At 35.4% G+C, this 21,703-nt stretch overlaps 1 protein-coding gene across 2 annotated transcripts in view; it reads left to right on the forward strand.

Annotated features, from left to right (window-relative positions):
• The window catches only part of RICTOR (RPTOR independent companion of MTOR complex 2), a 126,079-nt gene that overhangs the window by 62,811 nt on the left and 41,565 nt on the right, over positions 1-21,703 (forward strand). For both annotated transcript variants that reach the window (XM_066378687.1, XM_066378696.1), the window contains exons 6-10: positions 1,494-1,557; positions 6,860-6,986; positions 10,937-11,106; positions 16,144-16,211; positions 20,226-20,293. In XM_066378687.1, coding sequence (XP_066234784.1) covers positions 1,494-1,557; positions 6,860-6,986; positions 10,937-11,106; positions 16,144-16,211; positions 20,226-20,293 — 497 coding nt within the window. The remainder of the gene's footprint in view (positions 1-1,493; positions 1,558-6,859; positions 6,987-10,936; positions 11,107-16,143; positions 16,212-20,225; positions 20,294-21,703) is intronic.

The following is a 21,703-nucleotide window of genomic DNA, read 5'->3' on the forward strand; positions in this document are numbered from 1 at the left end:
CCCCCTGGTGGGCGTGCCGGGTGGATCCTGGTTGGGCGCATGCGGGAGTCTGTCTGACTGCCTCCTCGTTTCCAGCTTCGGAAAAAAAAAAGAAAAAAAAAAAAAAAGAAAGAAAATGTGGATGTTTAGCAGAACCTCTTCACCTTGAGCAGCCTAGAGGCCAACATCTATTTTAGAGTATAAGGTACCTGCTGAGATAACTCCTCAGTTCCTTAGCTTCTCAGTAGTAGCTTTTAGCTTGCTTTCTTGGATTTTAACCCTGCTTTTGAACAACATAGACATTGACAAGTACCTTGGGGAGGAGATTGCATGCAGCTTTGTGCTCACTGCCTATATTTTCTTCTCTATGGGATTTTCCCCCTAAATCCCAGCCACTTCGGCTGCCCAGAACTTCAGCCTGTCCCTCCAGTCTAATAAGACCTTTGCTTTCTGCTATGACTCTATTTCCCTAAAACTGAGGATTGACAAGAGACCCCAGGGACAAAGCCCAGGGCGAATGTGGAGTTTGTGCATCTCTGTTCAGGGATTATTATTATCCATTCCCTTTTAATAGTAGCTTTATACAGTAGTTTGTTCAGCGAGTATAGTTGTTTTTGGCAGGCGGTTGGTCTGAACCAAAACCTCTCTGTTGTGGCCAGAAATGGAATTCCATGTTTACCAACTTTTTAAAATTGCTCTAGATTAATTATATACAGAGAGAAGGAATGCTTTTTGTGTAGCAAACTATATATAAATATCAACTAGAATAATGAAACTGCCTAAATTATAAGTGAAAATGACTTATTCTGCAATATATATCAAAGACTCTTTAGAAATTGAACAATTAAATTTTAGAACTGTTAAGTGATATATGATTGAGCATTAACTTTTGAAGTGCATTCAGATTTCAAATTATATTTTGGTAAAATAGAATTGTGGTGAGTACATAAGACTTCTAAAACAGTCATATTACAGGGTGGGGCTAAAGTAGGGTTACAGTTCATTTGGAAATAATACAATAATTAATAAATAATATAAGAATAAACTCGGTGCTTTGTGTGCTCAGAAATGTAAACCTACTTTTGTCCACCCTTGTATATAAAATTTAGACTGGTTAAAAATCACAATTAAACTAAATCATAGGCTTAAAATATTTTCCTTTCACGGTTTTTATAAAATACCTGAATTTTATCAAAGAGAGATAACTATTTTTTCCAGTAGGTTTCTGGTACTTTGTTCTATGTGTATTATTTCTATATAGACATATATAATATCAACTTTCCTAGAGTTTTAAATGAAATAGTTTTGAAATGTTTTATTATAACGTATATATTATATATTTATCACTAGAGATATGTAAACTCACTAAATATCTGCTAGTACTTCAAATTCACCTGTACTAAAATTTTTAAATACTATGTTGACATTATGAATACGGGTCTGATCTAGTGGTGTTATTTTACAAAAAAGTTGTTAATAAGACTTTACCAATAATTATTTTGTGTATTATTTAGGTGCATTGACATACAGCAGAGCAACGAGGTAGAGAGGACACAAGCACTTCGATTAGTCAGAAAGGTATGCTCCGTATCTAAGAGTGAAGGCAGATTTATGGTTTTCATGTTAAGTATTATACATTTTTAGATTTAGACTGTTTTGTGAAATCTTTCTATTAAAATTTAAAGGCTAAATTCTCATTAAGCACTTTTGTTAAAATTATATATGAGTTAAATAGGTTTATTAAACTTTGAGGTAAGTATCAGTATTTTGTGTAATTACCCTATGTGATAGGGTATATAGCTAGGACAATATTTTCTATAAAATGCTCATTGTAAAGAATGTTTCTCCGGTTAGTAGACATGTAAATGAAATTACTGCTTTGAAATGTTCTTAAGAAAATGGACTACTTCCTCCCTCCCCTGACTTTCTCTTGATTGTATGTATGCTTGGAGTTACTGCTATTAAATGGATGCTGCAAATGGTTACAGCTGGTGGTTTTAAAGTGAATTTGGATGCAATCTGTAGGCAGCGTTAGGATATTTAGGCCATTGTACTTAATAAAAGGTCAGAATCTAAACTCTGCAAAATAATGTGCTAAGGATAATCCGGAATGTTTCCAGTGAGAGAGGCCTTCAAGGAAATTTTTGTTGTTGTTTAATGTAACGTGATACCCGAAGGGCAGAGGAACCAGTGACCTGAGAATTAACTTGGGTAGGGCATAGCTGTGTAAGAATCTTACCATATTTCATCTTCCAAGTATCATGTTTGATTCTGAATGTTGCCTGAGAGTCCTGAAGTGTATGTTGTTTTTTGTTTTTTTTTTGTATTTTTCTGAAGTTGGAAACCGGGAGGCAGTCAGGCAGACTCCCGCATGCACCCGACCGGGATCCATCTGGCATGCCCACCAGGGGGCGATGCTCTGTTGCGTCCAGAGCCATTCTAGCGCCTGAGGCAGAGGCCACAGAGCCATCCCCACTGCCCGGGCCATCTTTGCTCCAATGGAGCCTCGCTGCGGGAGGGGAAGAGAGAGACAGAGAGGAAGGAGAGGGGGAGGGGTGGAGAAGCAGATGGGCGCCTCGGCCAGGGCCCTGAAGTGTATGTTTGTTCTGATGTAAAAACATCTGAGGCCCTGGCCGGTTGGCTCAGCGGTAGAGCGTCGGCCTGGCTTGCAGGAGTCCCAGGTTCGATTCCCGGCCAGGGCACACAGGAGAGGAGCCCATCTGCTTCTTCACCCCTCCCCCTCTCCTTCTTCTTTGTCTCTCTCTTCCCCTCCCGCAGCCAAGGCTCCATTGGAGCAAAGATGGCCCGGGCAGTGGGGATGGCTCTGTGGCCTCTGCCTCAGGCGCTAGAATGGCTCTGGACGCAACAGAGCGACGCCCCAGAGGGGCAAAGCATCGGCCCCTGGTGGGCGTGCCGGGTGGATCCCCGTCGGGTGCATGCGGGAGTCTGTCTGACTGCCTCCCTGTTTCCAGCTTTGGAAAAATGAAAAAAAAAGAAAAAGAAAAAACATCTGAAATTATTTAGCAATTAAATTTCTTAGCTCTTCCCTTTCCCCACCTTGAAATTCAGTGCATGCTTTAGAATGGTGCAGTGTTGAGTTTGTGCATTAACTAGATTTCCTTTTTCCTCTTCCTTCCACTTGTTTAGCTTGTGGTTAGTAATAATATCCACTGGTGAACCTGGCAAGGAAGAAGTAAATGGATGAGTTGTCTTAAGAGGTGTTTGCAGTTCTATTGAGTGATATTTAAAGGTTATGAATTTTTGTTATAGGTAAAGTCATATTGGGACATGGTTTAATTCTTTAAATTTAAAAACTAGATTTCTGATTTTTATTTATTCACACACTCTCTACTGCCATGAATATGATAATTTGAGATAAGGAAACAAAATTGTTTTTGAAGAACCTAGAATAACTTTCTGGTTATTGGAGGTATATATATCAATATTTATCATACTAAGAATAAAATTGAGGAATTAAAATCTATTAGCATTTTAAAAATAACAAACTCATTACATGTAAACATAAATAATGTTTTTATAATTTATATTTGCTAAAAAGAAAATTAGTAGAATGACATTATATTAGATTTTTGCAAATTTCTGTAATGTTTGTCTTGATAGAAGATAGCTGGATTTTATCATATTTGCTTCTGCATTTAATCTGGTATGATTTCATGTGCAGTGGAACCTCTGAAAAACTTCAGTATATACTTGTGAGAGAATGAGAATAACAGAAGACAAATAATGGCTTTGTTTTGCTAGGAAAATAGTTTTAACTCTGCAGAATCCCTGAAAATGTCCTAGGGACCCTTAGTTTACTGGACCACATGTTGGGACTTTTGCCCTACAAATCACATTTAGAAGGAAAGACAACTTTAAATGGATTCAAAGAGTTAAATTAAGCTCTTCTGAATTATTTGGAGAATATTTTATTTTTGTAAAATGTATTGTACAAGTTACAATTTATAAAATACCAGTAAAAGTAAACACACTTTGGAAAACAATTTAGTAATGCCATAACAAAAATACAGTCCATTGCGTTGTGTTCTCTTCTGAAGTACAAAATAATTTGTGGTAAATACCATTTGATCCAAGCGCAGGAAAATAGCTTGTACCTGGAGGTAGAATGTGAGCTCATAGGAGGAGTTGTGGCACAGGCCCCTGGGTTGAGCTGAAAGCAGTTAAAGGGAAAGCGCGCTCGCTGAAGGAGCAGCGGCCTCTGTTGGCCAGAGGAACTTGAATTGCATTAGCACTTTTAACAACCAAAGCAAACATTTATTTTTTTCAGTAACACATTGGCAACTGACCTCGTAGAAATTAATGATATTATAATTGCTCTGTCCCCGAGGGTTTTTGTATACATTCAAAAAGAGTTTTAAATTCTGTAAAAGTATTTTCTTTTTTATTTTAAAAAAAAGTAAAAATATTTTTGTTTTAGCATAACTTGTTCAATACGTAATTAAGGAATACTCATGTTACTTTCCCTTCTCTTTCACTTATTTCATTCATTTGGGAGGTTTGTGTTTGCTTGTGTTTTTTTTTTTTTTTTAATATCTGATTTTTTTTCTTCTGTCCCTTAGTCCAGGCAACCCTTACTGGATTTTACTCTCTAATTTTCTATATACTGTTGTTTTTACTGGTCAGCTGTTTCTTTTCTTTATCTTACATAAGTTCTAAGCTGCTGTTTTCTTCATATATCATTTCTTTAATCATGTAGTAAAAGATTAACATACCAGTTTTTAGTTTTGTTTTTTTTAATAATTGAAAAGGGAGTTATTTAGGGAAATGATTGGCCTACATCTTGATTCACAGCAAGATATTAGCAGATCCAGCCCAAGAATTTTGTTCTTTGGATTTGCAAACCTATATTGGCCCACAATTATTTTTGGTATTAAAGCACAATGTGCTTACCTTAGCATTCAGAGCCAACATTTGGTCTAAGGAATTACGACCTGTCTCATTATGATGCCTTATGCTTGTAGACAAGACAAGGCACCCTCTCCCACTATTATGATCATTAGTTCTTTCCTACTCTTTTCATTTTAATTTTACCACTTTCTACATTGTATTCATCTTTAAGTCTGAGCTCAAATTTCAGATACCCCTTAGAGAACTCTTTCTAATTCCCTTATAGCAGTTCACAAATTATTACCTTCTGATGATCTTTAATTTATTTTATCTGTTTATTCTATCATGCCTAAAAAGATGATTAAACTTTATTTCAGTAAAAATAAGTTTTATTATTTTTTTCTTTATTGCATACTTACTGTTTTATGAGAAAAATATTTTCGATTGGCATAGAATTTAAGAGTTTCTTAGGTTATATTTCCCTAGTGGAGAATAAGAAAGATTTTACTTATAAAAAAACTGAATTACAGGTTATCCTTTTCACAGCACTTGAACTTCATAGATAGGATTTTATACTTTAAAATCTAGAAATCATCTGGTCATATGCATCCTCTTTTTACAAAGCAGGAAACAAAAGCACAGAAAAGATTGGTTTTGTCTAGATAAGTTTCCTAAAGGTAGACTTAGCTCTGAAAACGCTCGTTTGCCTGGTTTCCTAGCTGGCTCTTTTAAGAACACATTATGTTTTGTTTTGAGGGGAATTTTCCTTATAGCTTCCTTAGCAGCATTCTCGTAGATCAATAAGATTAAAATACAAATTAGTATCTTAAGAAGTTAGAATTTCTCAACCAGGAAGGTCTGTTTCTATACCTTCTTTCCCTTTTCTTTGCTCCTTGGACATTTTTGCTTTATGGAAAATACTGATTTAGAAATGAATGTGATAAGTTTGGTAGATTCTATAGTTACTGGAAATTGGTTTTATGGTTGTGGAACTATATTCTCTCATTTCAATCAAACTTTATAATATTACATAATAAACAGTTTGTAAGTACTCCAGCCAATACAGATCTTCCTTTTGACTCTTTATAGAATTTAACTGGGTATCTTTAACTTAGCTACATTGCATCATAGTACAAGTTTATTTTTTAACAGGATTATATCTAGTAATATCCAGGACAGGTTAATCATCCCCAATATTTTGTCACCATCCAAATAGAAAAAACATTTTTTTACTACTCCCACTTCAGGGACTTATTTTTAAATACTTTCTTTACTACTCCCACTTCAGGGACTTATTTTTAAATACTTTCTCTACCAGATAATCTTTATTTATTAAACAATCATTACCTACCTAATTTATTTTCTTTCTGTTTTCCAAACTGAAGATATGTTATCTATTTTCAGTTTTTCAGATATATTATGCCAATTAAAACTTTTATTTAAAGTGAGATTCATTAAATGTTTATAATTTTTGTAATGTTAAAACTAAATTATGGATCATAAACTTTCTTTTTTGGTTTAGCAACAAGTGATGTTAGAGATGGGAGATAATTAGGCATCTATTGCAGCAAAGTGAGGAAGTATGAGGGGCCAAATCAATGACTTTGATGGGGGAGAGAGTAGAGATGTGGGTATATGGGGAAGGAAATCAGAAATGTAATAGTGTGGCAGTATGTTGACAGCTATCGACCCCACTAATTTACTTTGTCTTAGTTCCGAGAAGTTGTTTAAATTATAGGTTGTATTCCAGAGGAGCTTAGAGTCTCAGAAACATTATGTCTTATTGGTCAACTAATATATCGTCTGGACTGTTGGGAAAAAAAGTCAACACATTTTTCCATAGTAATGATATTAACATTAATTGCTTCGATTATTAGTTATATATTTTGAAATGTTCATATGAAACTGAAGATAGTTGCAACCTGAATCTTATGAATGCTCTGTGGTCTTAAATACCTCAATCCGAATGAAGTAGGTTTTAAAATGTATTATGAAGTAAGTAACTTCTTTTTCTGATTTTTCCCTGTTACAGATGATTACTGTGAATGCTTCCTTGTTTCCTAGCTCTGTGGCCAACTCATTAATAGCAGTTGGAAATGATGGACTTCAAGAAAGAGACAGAATGGTCCGAGCATGCATTGCTATTATCTGTGAACTAGGTCAGAATTTTCTTTGAGTAATAAAAATAGAGTATATTAGACAGACTGTAATATTTCTTAATGCCTTTAATACATAAATTCTTTAGTCATTGGTACAAAGATATGTAAAAGTAGGACATTCCTTATATAGAAGTAGAGGACTTGGTATTTAGCAAATAATTTCAAAGTGATCTTAAAATTCTAAAATTTTTGAAGTTTTTATCATCATGAAATTTATTATATAGATATTGTCCAAATTCTGGTAGATAGAATAGAATGTCTGTTTTGATTTTTGTTTATACTTTATTGTGTTTACATAGTTTCAAGTATTCCATTCAGTAGAACACCCTCTACCCACTGCATGGTGTGCCCCCATGCCCTATGCAGAGTCTCTCTCTCTCTTTTTTTTTTTTTTTTGGTATTTTTTTCTGAAGTGAGAAGCAGGGAGGCAGAGAGACAGACTCTCACATGCTCCTGACTGGGATCCACCCAGCATGCCCACTAGGGAGCGATGCTCTTCCCATCTGGGACATTGCTCTGTTGCAAGCAGAGCCATTCTAGCGCCTGAGGTGGAAGCCATGGAGCCATCCTCAGCGCCTGGGCCAACTTTACTGCAATGGAGCCTTGGATGTGGGAGGGGAAGAGAGAGACAGAGAGGAAGGAGAGGGGGAGGGGTGAAGAAGCAGATGGGTGCTTCTCCTGTGTGTTCTAACTGGAAATCAAACTCAGGACTTCCACATGCCAGGCCGACACTCTACCAATGAGCCAACCAACTAGGACCAATCTCTTTTTACCCATGTTTCACCCTCTTAGTAAAATCTCTGAAGTCTGGCTCTCAGACATTAGTTAACCATACTATATACTGATGTGGGTTAAAAACAATAAACTTAGTCCATCATACCTTTTTTAAAAAAGGGATTCTAAATGCAAAAAAACATAAAAGACTTAAATAGGATGAACAAAAAAAATGGATATTTAACAGTCACTGTAAGGAAGAGAAATTTTAAATTATAAAAGAAATCAAACAGATTCAGCAGCTATAGATTTTATAATAAGGAGTCAAGAAAGCATACTACAGTGCCAGAATGAACGACAAATAGTTGTAACAAACATACGTGGCAAACTTTATGTACAGGTCAATAAGAAAAATAAATAATTCTCAAGAAATACGTGGCCAGTCAACATATTGAAAAAGTTCAACGTCACTTATAATCAAAGATACATAATTTAAATAACAAGATATTATTTCCCCACTTAAAGTAGAAATGATATAGGCTACATTGACTCTTGATATAATGAATAAATGAATAACAAAGTTTTAAACTAAATAAACAAAAGAGCTGACCATCAAGGATTTCAGAATAGTCTTCGCAATACGTGTTGATTTAGAGACAAATTTGATCAAGGAAATTTTGAAAAGAAAAATTTGATTACATGACATTGTGTGGAATGCCTGGAAATAAATTCAGAGTTAACTTCTCATAAAATACTTTTATAATTAAGCAAAAAGTGATGAGAATTAGTGAGTGAACCCAAGAAGTAGAAAAAGAAGGGGGTAAAAAGCTTTTAAAGTGTGCAGGAAAAATGGAGCAATGAAATTAAGAGTTTTAATTAGAAAACAGGATAGATGATTTAATCTAACCAGTATTAATTGGGAGAAGAAAAAAATGATGCACGGATATGCAAATATATACATAATATTTGAAAACTGCAGCGGTCAGAGAAACAAAAGGTTAATATAGAAATGAGGAAGAGAATATAAGAGGAAGTTTTCTTTGTTTTTTTGTTTTGTTTTGTCTGAGAAAGAGACAGAAAAGGAGAGAGATGAGCATCAACTTGTAGTTGCGGCATATTAGTTGCTTATTGATTGCTTCTCTTATGAACTTTGACTGAGGGTCTCCAGCTGAGCCAGTGAACTCTTGCTCAGGCCTGCGACCTTAGGGCTCAAGCTAGTGACTGTGGGGTCATGTTGATGAGCCCACGCTAAAGCCAGTGACTTAAGGGTTTTGAACCTGGATCCTCAGTGTCCCAGGTCAATGCTCTATCCACTGCATCACCACCCGTCAGGCTATAATAGGAATTTTGAAAATTATGGAATAGTTTGTATATATTTGGAAATCTTGTTGAAATGAATGGATTTTCAGAGAAAATTTTAATTTCTAGTTGACTCAAAAAATATAAAACATGATAGTCAAAAACCATTGATGTACTTGATAAGTGCCTTCAAAAAAGAATTTATCTTAAATAGCTTTGTCTTCAAACATTGTTTCAAGGAACAGATAATTCTTATATAGTGTAATTTGAGAGGAAAAAAATATGGAAACCTAACAATTTTTAAATGAAACTAGCATTTTTATACCTATACCTACAAATATACATATACATGCATACCTATACACAAATATAAAGAAAATAATTAGGTTACTTTGATAAACATTCTAGAATATTTATCTCAAATCAACAGTCATATTCTTAATGGTGGATCTGTACAAATACTACTATAAATCTTTTTAACTCTTAATTAATAAAAAACTTCTAACCAGGTTAGTAAGACAAAATAATAAATGAGTTTACATATTAGAAAGAAGACACTAATACCTAGAAAACTCTGAATCACCTGAAAAATAAAACTTAAGTATTTAGTACAGTGGAAATGTGAAAGTACAGATTTCATAGATTTATTTTGTGTTTAAGTAATAATCAGTAAACCTAATAAAAAAAAGTACTATTTCCAAAGTAGAAAATAACACTATATACAACAAAAAATAAAAAATGTGTATGTGTCTGGGGAGTACTCTTTTTTTTTATTGATTTAAGAGAGAGAGAGAGAGAGACAGGAATATTGATCTGCTCCTGTATGTGCCCTGACTGGGGATTGAACTGGCAACCTCTGTGCTTCCGGGCAACAGTAACCAGCTGAGCTATCCAGTCAGGGCAGAGAGTACTTTTGGCTTGAATTTATTCACTGATTCTCACAAGGACACAACTCATCTATATGCATAGAAATGAGAACATTGTTTACCTGTGTAGTGGAGGGGAACTGATTGAAAAGTGGTCTGAGGGAACTTTCTAATATGATGAAATCTCTATACCTTGATTGAAGTATTGGTTAGAAGGATACAGACATTTTTCAAAATGTATTGAACTGTGATCATGAAGATCTGTGCATTTTACTATATTTAATAATACCCTCGATTTAGGAAAAAATCAGAGAAGAAATCCAGTTCTATAATTCAGCTATAATAAACAAAAACATTTTTGAAAATATGTAAATGGCATGGAAGGGAAACATTATTTTTTCTAATATGTGTTAAAAACCTATTAAGCTATGTTATGAAGAGAGAGAAAACCGGAAAGGAATCAAGAGTCAGCAGACCCTGAAATACAGAAAACTTGAGTGTATCTGAAGTGTGAAAATCAGTTTAGGAAACATGCTGAGATAATTGGTGAAGTATTTGAAAATAAAAACCGAGTTTATCATATTAAGCCAAACAATTTCCCGAGATTGAAAACTGCAGTGTTGATTGTGAACTCATTTAAAACATGCACGTGTTTGTGTGGGCAGACAGAAGTGCCTGGTGTGTGAGCAAAGGAGTTTCTAAGCTTAAAATCTGAGTTTAAAATCTAAAGTAAAATACAAATCCAGTAAAGATTTGAAGCAGATTAAGGGCTAATATTTCCCCTATATAAAAATTCCTTGCAATTGATAGGAAAGAAAAACCATTAGAGTAAAATATAAGAAAAGGATATGAAAAGACAGTTAAAAGAATAAAAATTTAAATCAGAGTTTTAGGAAGTATGTTCAGTGACTCTTATTAGATACATTTTATCTCCATGCCCTTTTAAATGTCCTTGACTAGAAAGTTTTTCAAGTCAGAAAGGAAATTGCTTTAAAATAAAATCCCAGATTTTTATTACTTTTTATTAATTATCCCCTATACAATATATTAAGTTTTTACTTTTTATTTTAGCACTTCAGAATCCAGAGGTGGTGGCCCTTCGTGGTGGACTAAACACCATCTTGAAAAATGTGATCGATTGCCAGTTAAGTCGAATAAATGAGGCCCTCATTACTACAATTTTGCACCTCCTTAATCATCCAAAGACCCGACAATATGTGCGAGCTGATGTAGAATTAGAGGTAGGAACTTTAATATTCTTTTCCAGTTTTAAAATATGACTTGAAATTTTAACATTAGTAGATGCAGCAGAGCATTATCAAATCTAGATTTGCTAAGACTGGCCTATTACCAGCAATAGTTAATAGCTCATTCAGTTTTGACTGAATTGAAAAATATATTCTCAAAATATTTTCTCAGTTTGTAAGGTGAAGCTTATATTTTAACTGAAAATTTTACTAAGCAAATTAAAGTACAAGTAAGGTTATATAGACCTTTCTCTACTTATTTAAGGAGACTGTTTCTTTTTAAAGACTTTAGTATGTTAATTGTGTGTGAACAGTTCCTAATAATTATATGCACTTGTTAGCAACTAATGACCGTATATACTTGAAAGAAATAGAAGATATGTTTTTCTTTTTAAAATTTTTGTACTAATTCATTGTTTTTTATAGTTAGTCTAAAATAATAAGGTTATTTACTAAATATACTCATAATAAAGTATGTAGTGGAGGTTCGAACAGAATTACCACAAACTATATTTGTATAGTTTATTTTTGTGAGTATACTACATTGTTGTTCAATACAGATATCATTTCGAGTAAGTTTAAACTCAGGATTTGTTTGTATCTGAGTTGGACTTATGCAATGTATAAATGATTTTTTGTTTCTTAATTTATCTTTCTAAATAATTTTATATAAAATTTGTCTTAAATGTTATGGATGTTATAGTTCTGGTTGTATTTGGAAATATTTGAGAGTATATCATTGACATTAGTCTATATCATACTAACAAATTTAAGTATAATTTTCTTTTTAATATTAATATTTGATCTTAAATACATTATTCTTGGTAGTCCAATGGGAATAAACTGGCATATTTGATATCTTACTGAATGTTTAGCTTTAAGGTTTTCTTTTATTAAGTAGGAAACTTTAATTTTAAGATTGGAGGGATGACTATAGTGAAAGAAGATAATATGTATAGGCCTGTTTTTGTTCCTATATTGTTGTACAGCAGACAAGAAAGTGAAAAAACTTTAAAGAAGATCGTAGATGTTTAAGAACATAACTATCTTTGCTTATATCTTGTTAAAAACCACAAAATTGTTTTCTATTCCCTAACAAGACCTCCCCAGGACAGCATAGTGATTGAGATCGTAGACTTAGGGCTATACAGGCCTGGCTGTGATTTTTTGCTGTATGACCTACTAGCTTTATGATTTGGGGCTAGTTACTAGCCTCTGTTGGATCTATTTCTTTCCTAGGTGAAATGAAGGTCATGGTTTTTACCTTTAAAAGTTGTTTTGAAAAATAAGTAGTATAATAATAGCAGCAGCAGAAGCTGCCTTGGGTAGTATTCAGCAGCAGCAGCATCTACTTTATCATCATCTTCATTGTAGAGGCTGCTGTTCAGAGAATATAGTCCTCATTTTTACTAATTATATTTTATCAGTTTTCATTGTAAATTGATTGTTGTTTCCCTTTTCTACATACCACTTTCATTGCAACCCAAATCTTCCTCCTGTTAGAAATCTTTTAATTTACCCTGGCTTTTATTTATATTCTATGTAATGTGTTGTAATGTCAGACAAAAAAGACAATGTGGATTTAATATAATGTTAATAGAATAGATATTCTGTAAAGTTTGTGAATTAACTGTATTTTACAATAAATTTAAAAAACATTTATTAAACTTATACTTCAGAGTGGAAAACTATAAAGCTGGATAATTATGGAACTCATATATTTAGAGCAGTATAGAGCTGTGAAAGCAGTAAGGGCCAGAGGAAGTGAGGTTTTAAAGAAGGAAAATACTTGGAGAATTGTTCTGAAGATCTACCAATGCCCTTGGGGCACTTGCAGATTTTGGGCCCAGGCTGGAGGCCAAGAATAAGACCTAGGCCTACGTAGAAGCCTGGAGATTATGGCATGACAAGTTTAGAGATAGAACAATCAATCCCTAGACCAGATCTGTCTTACTACCTCTAGACATTAGCTGAAATGAGAATCTGTGCAGGACAGAAGCTACCACATCACACCCTGAGGAAAGCACAAGAGAATAACTGCAGCCTCCAGTGCACACAGGATACAGGCTTCCCAGGGGGAGGGGCTATGGGCAAAAGTTGAAAGGCCTTGAAGAAGTAGTGACTATCCACTGATCATGCAATTACTTTTTTTTCCTGGGTGTACCCACTGATCAGGATATAATTAAGAAGCTGAAAATTTATGTTGGCTTTTGCTGGGGTCAGAAAAACTGGAGGAACATGTGGTAGTTGTGTGGTTCTAAAATGAGAACTGGTTATTTCATAGCTGATTTCTTGTCCTTGACATTCCCCCAGACTTGAAGCTGTCCTGGATGGATAGGTAAAGATCTAAATTCAAATAAATACTTATGAAATGTGTAGAAAAAGCCTTCCAGTCTCTCAGTGCTGAGAAGAAAAATACTTGCTAAGCTGTCATAATTGAAAGCACTGGAGGGCCATACTTGAGGAACAGGAAAACCAAAGTGTACTTTCTTATCAAACCTGCAACATAGTCTCATCTAACTCAGCTGGTGATCAGGAAAAGATGATCGGCTCCCTTAACCTACCTGACTAACAGAGAAAGGATAAACCGTCTGATGGAGATAACATCACTTGGCACCTTTTATAATATTCACAGTGTCTGACAGTCAATCAAATGAAAACCCCTCAAAAAAAGTATTCTGGAGAAATACTTCCAGAGGTGATCCAGATATTGCAAACAGAGGAAAAGGATTTTAATAAAGCCACGATTTATTTGTTCAAGGAAATGGAGGAAAAAGGAAGACAATAGATGAAATAATGGAGAGTTTCACCAGATAACTGTAATATACAAAATGAATCAAGTGGAAATATTCTAGTACTGAAAAATATAATACCAGAAATTCTGAACTCACATGAGGTTAAAAATTCATGTTGTAGCCTGACCTGTGGTGGTGCAGTGGATAAAGTGTAGACCTGGAACGCTGAGGTTGCCGGTTCGAAACCTTGGGCTTGCCTGGTCAAGGCACATATGGGAGTTGATGCTTCCTGCTCCTCCCCTTTCTCTTTCTCTCTCTCTCTCTCTCTCTCTCTCTCTCTCTCTCTCTCTTTCTCTCTCTCCCCTTCTCTCTCTCCCCCCCTCTAAAAATCAATAAATAAAAAAATTTCATTTTGTACAAGAAGATACCATTAGTAAAATGAAAGAAAAGTCAGTAAAAATATTTAGAGTAAATACAGTGGTATGGGAGAAATGAACAGAACAAAGGGGATAAAACATAATTGTCTTTGGAGAAGAGAAAGAAAATGGGTGGAAGCAAATATCCAAAGAGACAGTTGCCAAAACTTATGTTTCTAAAACTGATGAAACTTAATGTTTGCAGTACTCAGAAAACTCCAAATAAGATAATTCAAAGAAAGCAACATGTGGGCACATTCTGGTAAGATTGTTGAAAACCAAGACAAAAATTTGAAGAGCAGCTTTAGGAAAAAAGAGACATTACTTTTTTTTTTTTTTTTTTTTAAGATTTTATTTATTGATTTTAAGGGATGGGGATGGAGTGAGAAGTATCTACTCATAGTTGCATCATTTAGTTGTTCATTGATTGGTTGTCATATGTACCTTGACCAGGCAAGCCCAGGGTTTTGAACTGGCGACCTCAGCATTCCAGGTTGACCCTTTATCCACTGCTCCACCAAAGGCCAGGTTTAAAAAAAAAAAAAGACATTACTGAGCAAGTCTGACAGCTGATTCCCTGACAGAAATGGTGGAAACCAGAAGACAATAGAGTGGAATCTCTATAGAGTGCTGAAAGAAAATTATGCCAACCAAAATCAGAGAAAATGGCTTTTAGAAACAGAAGTAAAATAAAAAATTTCAGACAAAAGACCAAGGGAATATAAAGAAACAGTACTCTTTCTTGAACTACTTGCTCTTATTTCATGAAGACACTAAAGGAACTCAGGGTGAGGCACCCATGGGGAGGAACTGAGCCCCATTGCCAACAATTAGCCCACTGTGAGGGAACCATCTTGAAGCAGACCCTCCAGCTTCCCCCAAGTCTGCAGGTGACTGCAGCCCTGCTCAACATTCTGAAGCTTATGGGGAACCCTGAGTTCTAACTGTGCACAGCTAAGCCTCTCTTAGATTCCCGAGTCACAGAAAATATATGAGATAATAAATATTTATTGTCGTTATAAAAAATGAGACAGAGAAAGGCTAGAGGGTGCCCTCAGTCAAACAAGGAAATGAAGGAAGGAATGAAGAATTCCAGAGAAAGTAGTACATATGTAACAAAATATAAAAAAATACTGATTGTGAAGAGCATTATTGGTGCTGTCTTCTGTATTTTAAATTATATTTGAAATTAAAATTCAGACTACAATAATGCAATAGGCAATGGGGTATATTAGCAAATGAGCTAGAGTGATTAAATATCTAAAATTAGTGAATTTAAGCAAGGTTGCTGAATACAGGGAAAATACACAAAAAATAGCTTGGATTTCTTTAGCAATAAGAGAAGAATGTAATTTATAAAATAAAACCATTTAAATAATGTTCAAAATGAGTAAATTAAGTCATAGTTGTAGACGTCAGGTCAGTAGTGACTTGTGAGGGTGAATAAGGAGGTTTTGAAGCTGCTGGTGTTTTCTTCCATCCAAGCACTAACCAGGCCCAACCCTGCATAGCTTCCGAGATCAGATGAGATCCAGCACATTCAGGGTGGTATGGCCGTAGACGTGTTTTCTTTATCTATTGCCGGCTACTGGAGAGATTTTGAGTTTGAAGAATCCATCAAATCATATATTTAGGATTTGTGCACTTTTTTTATATAGAAAAATTACACTTCAATTTAACATTTCAAAAATTCAATTTCTGCATTTACAAAGCACTTAAGTATGTATATTTCTTGATGTTAATTTGGAGAAATAAGTCCTTTAACTGGTATACTCAAAGATATAGTAGAAAAGTGGAATTAATTTTATCTTGTTACAGAAAGAATGCATTTTACAATAAGGACTCTTTCTTCTTCTTCTTTCCTGCCTTTTTTTTATTAGCGAATTTTAGCACCCTATACTGATTTTCACTACAGACATAGTCCAGATATAGCTGAAGGACAGCTCAAGTAAGTATCATTTGTTCCTAGTAACTTAAAAGGTGGTGTGTGTGTTGCTATTAAAGTTTTAAATTTTCCTCCTTGTATGTAGAGCCAGAGCACTGTGAGTTTGAGTAAATTTGCTACTTAATGGAGTTATGTTGCAATTCTCTGATAATATAATTAACAAAGTAGCCTCAATGGAGTTGCTGATGAGAAGGAGATAAAAAGGGTTAACAGTTTCAGGGAAGTGGAAAAATGTCCATCTACATAGTAGGTCGATCCTTCAGTATCCTTAGATGTTCTCAGCTTACTTTTTTACCCCTTTTTTAAGTGAGAGGAAGGGAGATAGTGAGACAGACTCCCACATCCACCTCAACCAAGATCCACCTGGCTCCCCATCTGGGGCTGATGCTTGAATCAACAGAGCTATTTTTAGATCTGAAGCTGACACACTCAGACCAACTGAGCTATCCTCAGCGCCTGGGGCCAATGCTTGAACTAGTCGAGCCACTGGCTGTGGGAAGGGAAGAGGTAGAGAAGGGGAGAGTGAGGGGGAAAGAAGCAGATGGTCGCTTCTCTTTTATGCCCTGAAGGGTGATCGAACCCAGGATGTCCACTCGTCGGCCAGTGCTCTGCCACTGAGCCAACTGGCTAGGGCAGGTGTTCTCAGTATTCAGTGTCAAAATGTTATTCTCATGGCTTCAAATTCCACCCATATTCCAATAATATATGTTTTATATTAGCTAGATTTCCCAGTACGCTGCCCTACTACCTCTTTGAATAAAATACAGATCTTTTGAGTATAAAAAATAAAACAATTATAAATTTAAAGTAAGCTTTGGAAAATTTAAAGAGTTGGAATTATTTTTTTATTTAAAAAATTCAGTTAGGCTGCAGTAGAAACCTAGATCGTTGTTTTTTTTTATTGTGTGTATTTTCAGCATAATTATGAGAGACTAAGAATGAAATAACAGGAGAATGAGAGCTGCTGTAACAAATTGACTAAACAGAAAGATAGCATGGATAGAATTTTGAAACTAAGGTTTAAAGGGAAATAAAAGGAGATAAAGATTATTTTCTAGAAATAAGGCAGGATAATTTTCAGTCTTTTGGAAAGAAAAGCACATAGGTCACCAAATAGTCTGAGATAGCTTTTTCATTAAATTGATTCAGGAATCAAATAATGTACTATCTGAAGATTTTGCATGTGACACATTTCCAGTAAATATGCTTTGAGGTGTTTTCCTAGCAGGATTGTTGGATTTTAGATGTACTGACTTATTTTGGTAGAATATATTAAAATTACTCATTGAGTTTTGGAACCCTGTGAAACAGGGATAGTCTTGTTTTTTCACCTGAATTGAAAACAGTGGTTTTATATCTTGAATCACCTTTATGACTGTGGACTGATCACATCCTAACATATGACCTGAATTCAGAAGTTAATATAGATATCTTCTGTTTAAGACTTCTCAAACCTCTTTCTGCTAAGTGATGAATTTAGAATTCTTAAGCCCGTTTCTTGGCTTTTCTGTGTGACACTTGGTCATTCTCTTTATTGATGGAGAGCCTATGCATTTCTGTTGCTGCATGATAAATTACTATAACTGTAGTACGTTAAAATATTTTATTAGCTCACAGTTCAGTAGCTCAGCAGTCTTCTATGGCTCTTATCTGGAGGTTGTGGTGAAAAAAATCAAGTTTTCAGCCTCATTCATATATGTTAGCTTGACAAAATTCATTTCCTTGCTGTTAATAGAATTTAGGATCCTGTTTTCTTGACTGTAAGCTGGGCTTACCCTCAGCTTCTAGAGGCCACCCTTTTTCTCTGCCACATGGTTCCATCCATCTTCAAACACAAGAAATCTTTGAATCCTGTGCTCTGAATCTCTGACTTACTGTCTGCCAGCGCTAGAAAAAACTCTTCAGTTGGATCAAGCCAACCAAGTATCTCTCCTTCATTAAGGTCTACTGGGCTATATAACATACACATGATCACTGTCATGGCGGGGATATCGTATACATAGGATCCATGGAGTAAGACATGAATCTTGAGGAGCTAGAGTTTTGGCTACCAGGACGAGGAAGAGATGAGCCTGGATATTGTGGGTTTTTTTAGAGTTGGAGCAGGGGAGATACATTCCACTAAAATTCTTTCTTTCCTATTTGTTTCTGTACTTTTATTAAATTTCTGGAGTGTGGGCAGTAAGGAGAAGATGAGTACAAGATGGCCAGAGCATAAGGAAATAAATGATTTTTTAAATATTATAAATTTATTGAGTAGGTTAGAGATGGGTTATCAGGCACTCACTGTAAGTATATCACTAACTTTTTTTTTTTTTTTTTTGTATTTTTCTGAAGCTGGAAACGGGGAGACAGTCAGACAGACTCCCGCATGCTCCCGACCAGGATCCACCCGGCACGCCCACCAGGGGGCGATGCTCTGCCCATCCGGGGCTTCGCTCTGTCGCGACCAGAGCCATTCTAGCGCCTGAGGCAGAGGCCATGGAGCCATCCCCAGCGCCCCGGCCATCTTTTGCTCCAATGGAGCCTGGGCTGTGGGAGGGGAAGAGAGAGACAGAGAGGAAGGAGAGGGGGAGGGGTGAGAAGCAGATGGGTGCGTCTCCTGTGTGCCCTGGCCGGGACTTCCGCATGCCAGGCCTACACTCTACCACTGAGCCAACCGGCCAGGGCCTATCACTAACATTTTTAAGAGATGGAAAATCGGAAGTTTAATCACACAGTTATCCAGTCCTTAGTTCTTTCAGCAGCACACCTTCCCGTTTTAGTTTCTGGTATGTTCTCATTTTGATTGGTGCTGCAGAGCTTAGTGTGGTTAGTTTTTGTTTGTGTGTTAAGTGTTTCATTTCTCTTGTAGACTGCCTGATTGCTCACTCCTCTTTATTTTTTGTCATTGTTTTTCATCCCTTCTGGTCCCTCCTCCCCCAGTTCTCTTGATTTTTGTATTCTCACAGTGTTAAGAACTTTGTTAGGGAAGAATAAAAGATGACACAGAGAAAAATGAACAGTTGAGATGGTAGAGATAGTTGAGGTGGCAGAGTGTAATGAAACATTTTCAGTCATACATGGAAAATGTTTCACGAGTATAAATACAGTTGACCTTTAAACAACATGGAGGTTTGGTGCACAGACATCTTGTACACTTGAAAATTGTATTTGATTTTTGACTCCCCCAAAACTTAAATACAAGTAGCCTGGTGTTAACTGAAGCCAGTTAAGACATACTTTGTATACATGTTGTATACTGAATTCTTAAAGCTTACTTTAAGAGAAAAGAAAATGTTAAGAAAATCATAAGAAGAGGAAATACCTTTACAGTACTGTACATATTTATTGAAAACAATCCACATCCAAGTGGATCTATTCAGTTCAGACTTGTGTTATTCAAGGGTCAGTTGTAGTTGAGCTGCTTCATTGTCATAAATTTGAATAGAAAGGAACAAGTGAGACAATTGGTTGCACAGTTGTGAAAGAAGAAAGAAGCTGTTGATATTAAGACTATTCAATTATTTAATGACATTTTAATGCATATACAGGTTGTTGATCCTTCTAGAAATGCTCAAATAGGTTTGGGGCAAGAATTTTGAAGTAACTCAAATATATATGGTAAAAATAAGAGGTTTATGTGTTAATTTTCTTTGCTGAGGGGCAGCCTTCTGACAGAAATGCTTATTACACAGGCTAGTGTTGTCTCTAATGTTCAGTCAAAGGTGTTAATGAGCTATCTAGGAGTATTTTTCCAAAAGAGCAAGAAATGTAGAACTAAATAAGAAAAGTCAAAATTTATAACTTATTTTAAACGATTTTGTGAATCTTAAATTGAAGGGGGCTTTCCTGTATAATTGGGTAATTTACTTTGAGTTAGATCAGATTATTATTTAACGTGTTTGGTTTCCTGTGTAAATAGTAAAATGTTAACTAATGAGAGCACTTACTCTGATACAGTGGCAGGGGAAACTCACTCTTTATATTAATATTTTATTTCTTTGACTTCCCTCCCTGCCCATCTACCACACACAGAGAAGACAGAGAAGCAAGGTTTCTAGCCAGTAAAATGGGAATCATAGCAACATTCCGGTCATGGGCAGGTAAGTTCCTCTGCGCTGCTTTATAACTTTCAATAAGAAAAGTGTTTGCAAATGTTCAATTATTATTGGAGCCTCTAATGTAGATGTTAGTCTAGTCTTACGTTACATGTTATTTTTAGAGCTGAGGGGATTTGTACAAAATTATTAAAATTGACTATTTGTAAGTCTATAAACTCATGATTACCTGGACAATTAAAATAAACAGCCTGACTTGTGGTGGCGCAGTGGGATAAAGCGTCGACCTGGAACACTGAGGTCGCCGGTTCGAGACCTTGGGCTTGCCTGGTCAAGGCACATATGGGAGTTGATGCTTCCTGCTCCTCCCCTTCTCTCTCTCTCTCTCTCTCTAAAAAAATCAATAAATAAAATATTTAAAAAAAAATTTAAAAAATAAAATAAAATAAAATAAACATGCTCTATACCCCCCCCCCCAAAATGTGTTAACTCTATATGTAACTAAAGTTCGTTACCTAAAAGTACAGATAGTCCCCAGGTTACGAACAAGATATGTTCTGTAGATTTGTTCTTACACTGAATGTAAGTCGGAACAGGTACATTTACCTATTAAATGCAACTTAGATGTTTGTCTTAACGTAATATTTATTTTTATCTTCTGTACATATAAATACTTAAAGATTTTCAAAAACAAACTTAAACAGTCTTGAATGATGGAGAGGATGGAACTGGTGTTAGAGAGTCAGGGTTTGATTTTGCTGCTGGAGTCAGTTTCTTGAAGTGTAGGCCTCCAGGGAGGTTTGTACAGACCTTTGTTTTGTTTTGTTTTTTCTCACCATAAGTGGCTTCGTAGCATCTCAGGCCTCCGGTAACTGCATGGTAAACTTTGGTGAGCCTTTCTGTATCAGGATCTTTGGTCCTCTTAACTTTTCCATTTCTAATTCAATGAGATGAGAAGCATCAACTGACTCTGGTAGAAAATTTTTTTGGTTCTGGAGTTTCTAGGTCCCTGTTTTCATTCCTAAATCCTGTCATCAGCTGCTCTAGTTCCATAAGTTCTTCATTGTTTAGGTCTTTGCCATGGGAGTCGAGTACTCTATGGTATCATTTTCACTGATGTCCAACTGCAGTTGATTACCAATAGCCCTATAGTGCTCTGTAAGTATGAGTTGTACGTAAGTCAGATGTGTGTAACTCGGGGACTTACTGTACAATATAAAATGTCATTACTACCAACTAAGCGAGATGTAGGCCATTACTAGTCTTAAATTTCTTGAGAAGGGGATTATACATGTTTATCTTTCTGTGGACTAAAAAGCAAATATATTTCTTAAAATAATACCACTACTAAGTGTATTATTTTATATTAATAATTACCTTCTTCCTTCTTGACTTTGTAGAATAATTTAAGGAATAGTATAGAATACAAAGGAGTGAGCAGCAGTAAGCAGAGCA

The sequence above is a fragment of the Saccopteryx leptura genome, chromosome 1, assembly GCF_036850995.1.
Source record: "Saccopteryx leptura isolate mSacLep1 chromosome 1, mSacLep1_pri_phased_curated, whole genome shotgun sequence".
In the NCBI taxonomy this organism is placed as follows: domain Eukaryota; kingdom Metazoa; phylum Chordata; class Mammalia; order Chiroptera; family Emballonuridae; genus Saccopteryx; species Saccopteryx leptura.